The sequence below is a fragment of the Saimiri boliviensis genome, chromosome 13 (assembly GCF_048565385.1).
Source record: "Saimiri boliviensis isolate mSaiBol1 chromosome 13, mSaiBol1.pri, whole genome shotgun sequence".
Lineage (NCBI taxonomy): Eukaryota > Metazoa > Chordata > Mammalia > Primates > Cebidae > Saimiri > Saimiri boliviensis.
In genome coordinates this window covers 98,609,539-98,622,832 of record NC_133461.1, presented here as the reverse complement: position 1 = coordinate 98,622,832, position 13,294 = coordinate 98,609,539, and the positions used below count along the sequence as shown (strand labels likewise).

Below are 13,294 nucleotides of genomic sequence, written 5' to 3'. Positions count from 1 at the left end.
ATACCTACCTTGGTCCAGTCCTGTTCTCATTCGGAATGTCTCTCTGTCTCTGTTCTCCAGTCCATGGAAGCTTCCAGGTGTGCACTGAAGTTTGGGGGGCTGGGGTACACTGAGTCACATCATGTCACCTGGCAGTGTCCACTGGGCCATAACAGGGCTCCTTCCCTGGGCACGGTGAGCTCCTCAGGATCCCCTGGATCTTTTTTGAGACAGAGTCTCACTCAGTCACCCAGTGCAATGGGGTTGATCTCAGCTCACTGCAACCTCCACCTCCCAAGTACAAGCGATTCTCCTGCCTCAGCCTCCTGAGTAGCCTGGGATTACAGGTGTGCACCACCACACCCAGGCAGTTTTTGTATTTTTAGTAGAGACGGGGTTTCACCATGTTGGCCAGGCTGGTCTCGAACTCCTGACCTCAAGTGATCCGCCCACTTCGGCCTATCAAAGTGCCGGGATTATAGACGTCAGCTACCGCACCCGGCCCCTCTGGATCTTGACTTTCCCTGCAGTTACTTACTGATTGGCCAGCGTGTGAGTTCATCCTCTCCCAGGGCCTCCAGGACAAAGACCACTCATTCTGAGGAATAAACAGGCCCTCGATGACATGAACATTCCATTTATCATGGGTGTGTGCTGTGTGACCTAATTACTTCACTGCCCAGAGCAGCCAGAGGTTTCCAGGGACCTGCAGAATGCTGGGAGAAAGAGGCATTTGGCATTTTGATGCTGTCCTTGAAAGAACCAGTGGATGATTGATTATCTCCTGTCATGCTGGGCGGGGTCAACTCCTGTAGGCAGAAAGGGAAAACTACCACATTTAATGTCAAGTCACAGAGCAGACAGGGTCAGCCCCTTGATCCTGGCTCTCGCTGCCGATGGGTTCAGTGACTGCACCCAGGGCCAGGAGGCGTGCAAAGGCAATGACCAGGAGGCAGGCAATCTGAGTCCTCTTCTCCCGCCCGGCCACCTGCTTGCTTGGTGACCTAGATTGACTTTCTGGGCCTCAGATTCTTCACTGTGGAACAAGGTGGCTGAACACACGGTACCTGCAGCTCTGACTGGCTCCAGCCTCAGAAGCATAGACATGAGGTCCTGGTCAGGCTCTGCACTCTGCCTCAGGACCCCGCACACATCAGGCCCCAACTGCCTGTTGGTGCCTCCACCTCCCTGCAAGGCTTCATGCCCCATGAGGGGAGCACCTGTGTCTTTATCTCTGTGTCCTTAGTACCAAGCCTGCCAGTACGCAGCACTCCAGAGATGTTCGTGTTAAAAGAAAGAATGAATGAATGTGTTCCAGTTGAATAAGTAGGGTCAGCAGTACAAATACTTGGTGAAGAAGTTCTAATCCTGGACCAGTGCTGTCTGATAGAAACAGTAGGACTCAAGCCTATAATTCTGAGACTTTGAGAAGCAGAAGTGGGAGAATCACTTGAGCCTGAGAGTTCAAGACCAGCCTGGCCAACATAGTGAGACCCCCGCTCTAAAAATTTTTTATGTTTTTTTTGTGACCGAGTCTCACTCTGTCGCCCAGGCTGGAGTGCAGTGGCGTGATCTCAGCTTATTGCTGAGCCTCCCAGATTCAGGCGATTCTCCTGCCTCAGCCTCACGAGTAGCTGGGACTATAGGCATGTGCCACCACACCTGAGTAAATTTTTATATTTTTGGTAGAAATGGGGTTTCACCATGTTAGCCAGGATAGTCTCAATCTCCTGACCTTGTAATCTACCTGCCTTGGTCTCCCAAAGTGTTGGAATTATAGGCGTGAGCCACCGCTCCTGGCTCTATAAAAATTTTAAAAAGATTAGCCAGGCATGGTGGCACACACCTGTGGTCCCAGCTACTCAGAAGGCGGAGTTGGGATGATCGCTTGAGCCTGGGAGGTGGAGGCTGCAGTGAACCATGATCGAGCCACTGCACTCTAGCTTGAGTGACACAGCGAGACTCTGTCTCTCAAAAAGAAAAGAAACAGAACAGGAACCACATATGTAACTTTGCATTTTTTAGCAGCCACAATTTGAAAAAGATGACTTTAATTTTAATAATGTATTTTCTTTAAACCAGTGTATCCGAAGTATTATTTCAACATGTAATCAATATGAATGCTATTAATGAGATCATTTGCATATTTGGTGCTAAGTGCTTGAAATCCAGTACATATTTTACACCTACAGACATCTCAGTGTGTCTACATTTCTAAGTACTCACTGGCGTCATGGAAGCCATAACACGGCTCCACTCAGAAGTGTAGACAAAGTGGCTGGCTACATTTCAAGTGCCCAATAGCCACATGTGGCTGGTGGTTCCCATGCTGGAGGGGGCAGCTCCAGATGGGTGGCTTCAAAACCCTTTTGCACGCAATCCCCAAGAAGGAATGCATGTGACAGCATCCGTCACACATGCAAAACTCCACCAAAAGTTTTGTAAACAAGAGCTTAGCTTTACAACACGCAGAACCCGTGATGTGTCCTATTCTGTTCTCTTGTGCTTCCTACAATCTGATTGTAACCAGCTTAGCTGACGGTTCAGCCTACCCATTGGCCTGGACCCACGGAAGCCATAACACAGCTGCAAGATGTTAGACGCGGCTTTTCCACTGCATCCTAATTCTGCCTCAGGCCTGTGGTCACCTAGAGCAGCGTTTGTATGTGGGGAAGAACACAGCCGATGTGGAGATGGGGAAGGCACCGTGAGAAGGAACAATTGAGGGTGCTCCAGAAGCCAGGAGTAGGTGACAGCCGCAGGTCAAGGATGCAAAATGCAAATCCCAGGTCAGCAGAAGTCATAGACACCATGGGCACCCTGAAGCCAGATGCTCGGTCCAGTGTTCTTCCGAGCCTCTTCCACCTGCCCAACCCACGGAACTCAGTGGGGCAGGAAGAGGGTGAGCCACGCTGGGCCTCCTCCTCCGTGCCCTTCCTTGGATGCACCATGAGTACGCAAGCTTCGGGAGGGTGGCCCTGCCCCCCTGGGGCCTCCTCCCCCATGTCTGAGAGCCATGCAAGTTTACATGGAAGTTCAGCCAGGAGACTGACCATTGGAGTCGGAAGCATGCTGGTGCTTACGTCGGCTTTTCCTGCCCTGTCCACTCTTGGGCTGTCGTCTTAGCAATCACACACATTGGCTGAGTGCTCTTTGGCCTGGATCCTGGAATGGAGAATCATTTATTCCACAAATACTCTGCTCTCCAGGAGCTCATGTCAAGTGGGAGAAATAAGAAAAACCTAAGAAATAACTTACACAAAACAAATGGATGATACAGAGGACATAATACTAAAAATACTGACCATTTACTGAGTCCCTAGTCACTTGACATACTTGACATATTCTTCATTCCCCATAATCTCATCCTGGGCCGGGTGCAGGGGTGGCACACGCCTGTAATCTCGGCACCTTGGGAGGCCGAGGTGGGCAGATCACTTGTCAGGAGTTAGAGACCAGTCTGGCCAACACGGTGAAACCCTGTCTCTACTGAAAATACAAACATTAGCTGGGTGTGGTGGAATGTGCCTGTAGTCCCAGCCATTTGTGGGGGCTGAGGCAGGAGAATCACTTGAACCTGGAAGGCAAAGGTTGCAGTGAGCTGAGATCGCGCCATTTTACTGCAGCCTGGGCAACACAGCAAGACTTCGTCTCAAAAAAAGAAAAAAAAATCCTGACCCTGACCCGGCAAAACACATATTATAATTAATTGCCCTTTTAACAGATGAGGAAGGTGGAGCTAAAGCTTTTATCACTCTTTAAGGATTCCCCACTCCCTAATCTTCAACCTCAAGCTGAATTCAGTCTCAGGCCGCCCGCCCAGCTCATGGCCGCTTGAGCAAGGCATGTAAAAAGCAAAAGTTCAGAGGTCTTTGAAGCTGCACCATGAAGCAGGACGGAGTTGAGATTTTCCTTCAAGGCAGGCTTCTCCTTAGTTGGAGGCAGAAAGAGGGCAGTCCAGGAGGCAGTAGACAGTGAGGGCTTCCCTCGAGGGAGGAGAGCTCGGGTGTTTGGACCAGATAAGCCCAGCTGCTTCCTAGACAGAACTTTCTGCTCTTACCCAACACAGGGTTTTCTCTCCTGACTCCCCTGAATGAGCTTCAGAAACTTGGCAAGACCGTGCCCAGCGGTCAGCCTGCCTGGTTTGAATCCTGGCTCCCCACTGGGTTAGAGACTTAATCTTTGGTCGTCTGATTCCTTATTTTGGGAGCTTGCTGGGATGACTCGGTGAGTTAATGCAGGCAGTGTGTTTAGCACACAATCTGGCACATAATAAGTGCTTGATAAATATCAGCTACCAGCCTCATCACCCCATCATCACCCTTACAGGCACCAGACGAGCCCCTGATCCGATTGGGTCTGAGGTCCCAGGTTGTCACCTGTCTGTGCCCATGAGCTGTGGCCCTGGCTTGCTTCCTGGGCTCTGATTAGGATCGGTGTCTTGTTACAGCCTTTCCACACTCGTCCTTCAGTGCTTCCAGCTACCATCACTGATGCGTTTTAATGCATTTTATAAAATTCCAAGGAATTGGTAGCATCATCATTTATGAATTTCCAGGGAAACAGAAACTTGGCTCTTGCCTGCTAATATGGGTTGATCTATAAGTTGGTTTTTGCCCTCAGTAAGCCTTGATACCAGCTATCTCCAGAACCCCCCAGCAGGGCTGAGGGCCCACCTTTGAGCCCCAGAGGACCTGTCGTGACCATCATCTTTGTTACTGACAACCTCATATCACAAGCCTTTGTGTGAGTTCTGCCTCCCTCAGGAACCAGGAGCAATTTGGAGCAGGAGCCTGCCTCACCCATCTTTGAATCCTCAGCACCTAGCAGGGAGGTGGGGAGTAACAGGCGTGCTATCTATGTCTGTGTCACTAGCTCCTGAGTACTGGACTGTGCTCTGTGATTTTCCTTCACTCCATCCATACCTTTATTTCTAAAATTCCTTTTTCTAACTCAGTTCAATTTGTACATGCCATCTGTTTCCTGCAGGGACCCTGATAAATACAGCAATAGTCGTCCCTTTGAGATTCATAAATGCATAGAATATTAAAGTCGTGAAGGAAACGTACACAGCTTCTAGTCCAATTCCTTTGGACTAGGAAAGGATGATAGAATACTGGTATTCAGAGAGGCTAAGTGATCTGGCCAAGGTCACACAGCAAATTAGTAGCAAACTTTATTTGCTTTTACGGGATAAGTAAATCCCGAGAGAGCTGGCTCTGTTCTCTCTGGGGAGAAGAGGCTTCCCTCACTAGAGGCAGTGAAGGGTGTTCTGAGGATGGGAAGGGCATGTTCTTACTGTACAGGACTTTCTTGCCAATCCCGAAAGTTTCCGTGCAAAGCTTTCATAGCGCATGCTCATTCTGCCTCTGCAGGGATCGGACCCATCCACCTCAACGAGATCCAGTGCACGGGCAATGAGAAGTCCATCATAGACTGCAAGTTCAACGCTGAGTCTCAGGGCTGCAACCATGAGGAGGATGCTGGTGTGAGATGCAACATCCCTGCCATGGGCTTGCAGAAAAAGGTGAGGGGGCTGGCCACCTAGAGGGAACTGTAACTGAGGCTGCAGAAAGTATAGACGCAGAGCTCCGGGATGAACCAGAAGATGAACCAGCAGGTGCCGCTGCGAGTACCGCTGCTGACACTGCCACTTGACATTTGTGGTGTTCAGTTCCCCTCTGAACCTCAGGCCTGGCTGGCCTGGCAGGAGGCCCAGGCCCCTGTGTGCAGCCTGAGCTGGAAAGACCCTGCCTCCCTGCCTCCCTGCCTGTTAGTATCTAAGTTGAGTTACGTCACGTCTGCCCCACCACCTTCAAACACAGGCATGGGACCAGCTAGCCACAACCTTATCAAAGCTGGCTGGAGGTGTTCTGTTTTCTCTGTTCCTGTTCCGAAAAACACTGGGCTGCCCCACACTTTGCTCCCTTCTTTAAGACCTTGTGCTCCTGCCACTGAGAACCAAAGGAGCAGGAAAAGGGAAACGTCTGGGCGGCTTTAAAGAGACTTTGAGAAGGACTGACCTTCCCTGGCATCCTCCTTGGGCGAGGAGGTGCAGAGGATGAGGACAGAGGCTCCTGGCTGACCACGAGGTCCCTCAGGCTCCATGGTCACTGCTGGGGTCAGACCCTGCTCACCAGAAAGCTGCGTGGTTTCCAGGATGCTGGTGCCTGTTTGGGGCCCTGGAACTGGCCAGCTGTGTTCCGTGTCAAGTTAGAAGTGCCTGCCAGCTACACTGTGCCCTCCAGTCTTCTCTAGAAAACTAGAAAAGCCCCCCAGTGCATGAAGGGGCCAGATTCCTTGCAGAACAGTCAAACCCTTCTCCCTGTCATGGAGGCCACCCCAGGCCGGGCCCGCCTTGGAGAACCACGGCAATGTCTTGGAGCCTTGGGAAGTGTACTTGGTGACCACATGTTTTCCTGGCCCCAAAGGCAACGAGGCAGCCACATCTTGCAGCCAGAGCCCCTGAGGGTTGCCTTGGCTTTAGGATCTAGAACAGGAATGCTGCTCTGGCTCAGGCAGGAGACGACGGAGGGCAGGGAAGGGCTGGAGGGAAGTGGATGCATTGGAGAGAGATGAGCGATGAAACCCACAGGTGAAGACTTTTGACAGGATGTGAGACAAGACTGTGGGAGATGTCAACAGCTGCTCCTCTGTTTCTGGCTTGAATAACAGCAGATTCGGAATCCCAGCAAACTATGACGTGTGGGCCAAACCCATTCCTCCTCCTGGTTTTTTGTTTATTCATTTGTTTTTTGAGACAGAGTCTTGCTCTGTTGCCCAAGCTGGAGTGCAGTGGTATGATCATAGCTAACTGCAACCTCAAACTTGTGGGCTCAAGGGATCCCCCAACCTTGGCCTCCGAAGTAGGTGGGACTACAGGTGTGCATCACCAGGCACCACCATGCCTGGCTCATTTTTTAAATTTGTTTTTTGTAGAGATGGGGTCTTGCTGTGTTGCACAGGCTGGTCTCAAACTCCTGGGCTCAGGTGATCCTCCCACCTCAGCCCCCCGAAGTGCTGGGATTACAGGTATAAGCCACCATACCCAGTGTGTTTTTTAAAATGAAGTGGTGGGCCGGGTGCGGTGGCTCAAGCCTGTAATCCCAGCACTTTGGGAGGCCGAGGCCGGTGGATCACGAGGTCAAAAGATCGAGACCATCCGGGTCAACATGGTGAAACCCTGTCTCTACTAAAAATACAAGAAATTAACTGGGCATGGTGGTGCGTGCTTGTAATTCCAGCTACTCAGGAGGTTGAGGCAGGAGAATTGCCTGAGCCCAGGAGGCGGAGGTTGCGGTGAGCCAAGATCGCGCCATTGCACTCCAGCCTGGGTAACAACAGCGAAACTCTGTCTCAAAAAAAAAAAAAAAAATGAAGTGGTATTGGAACGTGGCCACACCCAGTTATTTAGGGTAAAGAAAAAAGACAAGTTCAGATGTGTGATCTCTGAGATGCCAAGTGCTGCTATCAGATAGGCAGCTGGTTAGGTGGGTCTCAGAGAAGCCAGCAGGGGGGGCCATGGAACAAAATGCTAGCAGTCACCTGAACACCCCAGGAAGCGGGTGTGGCAAAGAGAAAAGGGCCCAGGCAGGAGTCTTGGGGGTTCCAACAGGTCAAGGTCCCAAGAACGCATCCTCGCAAAGAGCAGCCCCCACTGATAGGCTCCTGGGCAGCAAAGTCAGTGGAGTCACTGGGCCTCCCCAGCTGCTTAGGGTACCTGGGGTAGGGACCTCACTCTAAGACCATGCTAGGCACGGTGCTGCCACCAGGGGGCTCCCAAGGGTGCTGCTGAATCTGCGTGTGCCTCCGGCAGCAACAGGCTTAGGACACCAGGACACTGGGGCAGATGGCGGCATAGTGGGGAAGCCCTCCGTCCCTCTTGGTGACTGTCGCCTTCCTTTCTGTCTGCAGCTGCGCCTGAACGGGGGCCGCAATCCCTACGAGGGCCGAGTGGAGGTGCTGGTGGAGAGAAACGGGTCCCTTGTGTGGGGGACGGTATGCGGCCAGAACTGGGGCATCGTGGAGGCCATGGTGGTCTGCCGCCAGCTGGGCCTGGGATTTGCCAGCAACGCCTTTCAGGTGAGAAGCTCCAGCGTCAGACCTCGCACTCACCGCCCTCCCCCGCCCCGTGCAGTCTGACCACACTGTCTTCAATCACCCTCCTTCCCACGCAGGAAAGACAGAACAAGGTGCCCTGGAAGGACTCGGAGGCAGGGAGCCTGCTTCAGCCACAGCGCTCCTCCTAACGGGCCTGAGTCCTCCCTCGGGCAGGTCACTCCCACCTCTGCCTTGATTTCTCGGCTGCAGAACGAGGCGCTGGGCTCCGCTTTTCATGTTCCACTCCTGCTCTGCACACTGGGGTTCACCCTGGGCTCAAGGCTGATCCTGGGGCGTCCTGATATGCCTTGTGCAAAAGGAAGCAACTCAGTCCTTCAGGGAGGTGGTGATCCCCAGCCCAAGGCTCACCCTTCCCTTATGCTTTAGCTTGCTCACTTGGAAGCCTGCTCTGGTCTGAACACCGTTCCCCGCTGACATCTCTGCCTAACGCATTCTCCCGCTGACACGCTAGGAAATCTCCAAGACTTGTCACGTGAGCTATACTTCCTCCCAGCCCCTTCTCCAAAGAGAGAGTGACTCAGCTGAGAACAGCTGAGCTCTGGTCCTTGTTCCCACCCTCCCGCCTCTATCACAAAGCAGCAACAAAAGAGGAGGCCCCGTTCTAATCCCGATGCATTCCCACCAGCCCTCTGTGTAATGGTCTGGGGCAAAGCAGTCATCCTTCCCTGCCTCAGCTGTCCTCCCTGTGATAGGGAATGAACAATCCCAAGTCCTCAGTATCCTGGCTTTAAACATGTTCATTAAGCAGCTTACAGAACAGGAAGATGCTTGGAGACCGTCTTGTGGTGGTGGTAATCCCGACTCCAGCTCTCCTTCCCCAGTGGCCCTTGTTGGGGCCCAAGAAAGGGGTTTAGGGAGGGAAGAGGAGGACTCCCCCATCCTTACTGAGCCTGACTGTCTCCCATGAGCTGGATGGGTCCCAGGTCGCTCTGATGGGAGGTGCTGAGCCCTGAGCAGAAGCTGCCTGGGGTCCCCTGCCCTGTGGCTCTTCATTCCTGCACCCAGTAGGGACAGACCTTTGAAATGGCTGCCCACACCCTCTGGGAGCTCGGGTTCCCCAGGCAACGCAGTATTTCTGCTAATCTTTTTATGACAAGCCAGGGCACTCTCTAAATCTCCAAAGAGAGTGGGAAAACAGTGCCACATTTCAAGAGAGTCTTTGTCCAGATATTTTTGTTCCCTGTCAGCTCATTCCTAAGACACCTGGGCCTCAAGTGGGGTCATGAAATAGGCCTGGGGCTGATGTCTGGACCAAATCTGCCACTCATTACAAGCCCTGTCCCTTCTCAAGTCCCCAGTTTTTTCATCTGGAGGATGGGGATGGGTATTGGTCAAAATATCCATTGGTCAAAAAGAGAAACAGAACCGATAGGTTTTATGAATGTGTATTTGTGTGTGCGTGTGTGTGTGTGTGTGTGTGCGTGCGCTATCAACCAATATATATTTATGCAAATATATTCCACCAAAATAGATTTATATGTGTTTGTATAGCCACACACACACACACACACACACACACACACACACACACACACAGAGCATAAATATATTTATTTTAAGGAACTGCCTCATCCAGTGATGGGGTTGGCAAAGCTGAAGTCTGCAGGGTAGACCAGCAGGCTGGAAGCATTGGTGTTGCAGTCTGAAGTCAGTCTGTGGTCAGAATGATCTCTTCCTTGGGGGGCTCCAGGTATTATTTACCTCTTAAAATCTTCAACCGATTGGATGAGAATCCACCACATTATGGAGGGTAATCTGCCTTACTCAGAGATTACAATGTTAATCTCAGCTAAAAACAGCCTCACAGAAACATCTAGAATAGTGTTTGACCAAGTATCTGGGTACTGTAGCTTAGGCAAGTTGACACATACTATCAACCATCACAGGAGAGTTTAGATGAGATAGTAACACTTCCAAGGCCTTTCCTATGCTGATGGTCTCTCTCTGATGATTCCAAGAAGAATTCCTTGAGCTCTAATCCTGCCTCATCCTCCAAGCCTGAGAGACCCGAGGAACACAGAACCTGTGTTCTCATCCCATTTCTATACCTGATGGCCCCATTCTGCTCCTCATTTTTCTCTGCTGGAAACTACTCTGAGGTGTGAGTAAATCCTAACAGTATTTTGAAGCCCCATAGAGCAAAGGGGCCAAATAAATCCCAGCATCCTAAGCCTCTGTGTAGAACTACTCTATGAAATGCTCTTTAAACTGGGGAAAAGCCTAAATTCAGAAGTTCATCTTTGTAACATGTCTAACGATTGACATATGCAAATAGATTTTTTCTCTCTCACCCTTTCCAATCAACCAGTAGCATCTTCCTGGAGCATGGTGTTGAGAAGGATTCTGAGATCCCATTTGGGCTTAGAGGAGAGGGTGCTGTGACTGATTAGCAATGTCTGCCTTGGCTCAAGACTAGGGAGTGGGCAACCTGAGTTGTGCGCACCTGCCATTCCTGATAAGCAGCCCTGCAGTGTTTGACCACAACTTTAGCCCTACTTCCTGGAAGGGGAGAGTGACAGAGTCCAAGTGCTAGGGTCAGGAGACCTGGATTCCAACTCACTCTGCCACCAACTAACCGTGCAGCTTGGGCAGGGGACTCTCTGTGCCCCAGCTATCTCCGTTCATAAAATGGGATCATAAAACGGGATTTTTGTGAGGCTGCAAGTTGTTAGGATATGAGAAAGTGACAGTTCAAGGTGATGTACCCACCATTTGTTTTGTTGGTTCATCCAGGAGACCTGGTATTGGCATGGAGATGTCTACGCCAACAAAGTGGTCATGAGCGGAGTGAAGTGCTCGGGAACGGAGCTGTCCCTGGCGCACTGCCGCCACGACGGGGAGGACGTGGCCTGTCCCCAGGGCGGGGTGCAGTACGGGGCCGGAGTCGCCTGCTCAGAAAGTGAGAACTCCTGGGGGGTCACACCTCACCCTCCCCGCCGGGCTCCCAAGGGGACCACAGTCCCGTCAGTTATTCTTTGAGAGGCTCTAAAGCCTTGCCGTGAGCCAAGCAATAGAAGGTGGAATGAAGTACTAAGGGAGAAAAAGTGGGGGGCAGGAGGGATGACCGCCACCCCAACCACAGATCACTGCCTATGACGTAGTGGGGAGGACAGCGGGAGGGAGGGGCTGCAGGCTGGGAGCCTTGGTTTCAGTCACAGGACCGCTGCGACTTCAGTGACGCAGGGCAGACAACATGACTGGGAGCGCGCGCCTCTGTTACGCCAGTTAAATGGGGATGATGACAGCTTCCACGTGTGTTGGCTTCCTCCCTCCCCCTCCTCTGTAGAGCAGTTCCTATTTCAGACCCTGGCGGTCACTTAGCTGCCTGGTAGCTCGCTGGGAGTCCTGGAGAGACTGGTCCCATAGAAGGGAATGCCAGCCAGGATTCAGAATGACCCACTTCCTGAGGCCTCCCTCCCACACTGAGAGAAGAGGAACAGTAGACAGCCCTGAAGAATGCTATCCTCCTCAGCCCAAGCCCTGCCCTCCTTTCCTGGCCTTATGATAAAACCCACATGTAGCCATCTTCATTGGGAGGCACAGGTACTGGCCAGAGAACTTGAGACCAGACCCTGCCTTCTTGGCTGATCATGGCAAAGCATGTCAGCCTCTGTGGTCTGTGGTTGTTTTCCCTAGAAATTAGAAATCAAGTGTGACAGTGAATGTATGCAAGTGCTTGGTAAACCAAGATGCACTGTCATTCTGCCATCACGGAGAATGCGGGCTTGAACTCAGCCCAGCAGGTGCCTCTCCTATCCACCCCACCCCACCCTTTTTTTAATTGAGACGGAGTCACGCTCTGTCACCCAGGCCGGAGTGCAATGGCGCAATCTTGGTTCACTGCCTCCTCTGCCTCCTGAGTTCAAGTAATTCTCTGCCTCAGGCTCCTGAGTAGCTGCGATTACAGGTGCTCGCCACCATGCCTGGCTAATTTTTGTATGTAGAGATGGGGTTTCACCATGTTGGCCAGGCTGGTCTTGAACTCTTGACCTCGTGATCCACCCGCCTTAGCCTCCCAAAGTGCTGGGATTACAGGCGTGAGCCACCGGTGCCTGGCCCATCAACCCCTTGCCCACAACCCCTTTTAGACTCACTGGCATCTCCTAGCCCTCGCAAAGCAGGATCTCAGGGCAAGCTTCTCTGGGCAGACATCACAAGCTATCACAACCTGTGTGTGAGGAGAGATGGCGAGATCACCACCTTACCAGCTCCCCAGAGGAGGGCATCCCAGCAGAGAGGAATGGCCACACCCCTGTCAGGGGCCTTTTCTTTATATATCAATTTATTTATATGCGCAGTATCCCATCTTTTCCTCAAGGAAATTAAGATAATACAAACCTAAATACAATTCAAGATAGCATAAAATAAAAACAGATGAAAGATAAGACAGCTAATAGCAAAATGGTTGTGGCTTAAAATGGAGCCAGGGAGAGGTTAATTTAAAAAATGCATACTGGGGTTTCTATACATTTATTATGAGTAGGTCGTTAATTTCATACCGAGCTTCCTACCAGCCAGAGGAAAGAGAAAACCGGTCATTAATATAACTAACAGTGAGACGGAAACAAACCCGTAAGTCAAGAGAAGCCCACAACTCTGAAATTTGCTGAGGACTGAGATTTATGAGATGAACGATGTCCTCATATCCTCATGGAAGGGCCAAACATGAGTTTCATGGGACGATTCCTCAGAATGCTCCACAGCTCAGGCTGAAGCGTCACTAGGAGTGTGTCTGCAGTGGGGCAGTGGCCTTTGGGGCCAGGAACACAGCTCTTGGCTGGTCTGGCTAAATGCATGTTAGAGCATTCAGGGAAATAAAGTAATTCTTCAGGCAACCCTTCCTAATATCTTACTCTCACCCTACCAATTGCATATACTGGAAATCTCCACATCCTCCTGATTCTCCCTCTTGCCTACCATCCCCACATCCAGTCCCTCTTGATTTTTACCTCTCAGTATGTTTTCAGCCTCCTCTGTGACTTCCCACACCCCTGTTGCTGCCTGTGTCCAGATGACCACCTTCCACACGGCATCACTGCAAAGGAGGTCCCCACAGTCACACATGCCCCTGTGGTGGCTTCCCCTCCTCTCCTTTCCCCAAAGCCACAGCCAAGACCACCTGCCACTTAAATCCCACCCAAGGTCCCACTGCACTTCCGTGACTAGGGGCTCACACAGGGCTCATGTTGTCCAG

The 13,294-nt window shown here is 51.5% G+C and overlaps 1 protein-coding gene across 4 annotated transcripts in view; it reads left to right on the top strand.

The window, feature by feature from the left end:
- The window catches only part of LOXL2 (lysyl oxidase like 2), a 97,525-nt gene that overhangs the window by 64,401 nt on the left and 19,830 nt on the right, over positions 1–13,294 (top strand). For all 4 annotated transcript variants that reach the window (XR_012513273.1, XM_003937173.4, XM_074384064.1 and 1 more), the window contains exons 7-9: positions 5,355–5,506; positions 7,894–8,061; positions 10,834–10,999. Coding sequence is in view for 3 of the 4 variants with exons in the window: in XM_003937173.4 (XP_003937222.1) it covers positions 5,355–5,506; positions 7,894–8,061; positions 10,834–10,999 (486 nt within the window). In the remaining variant the exon portion in view is untranslated. The remainder of the gene's footprint in view (positions 1–5,354; positions 5,507–7,893; positions 8,062–10,833; positions 11,000–13,294) is intronic.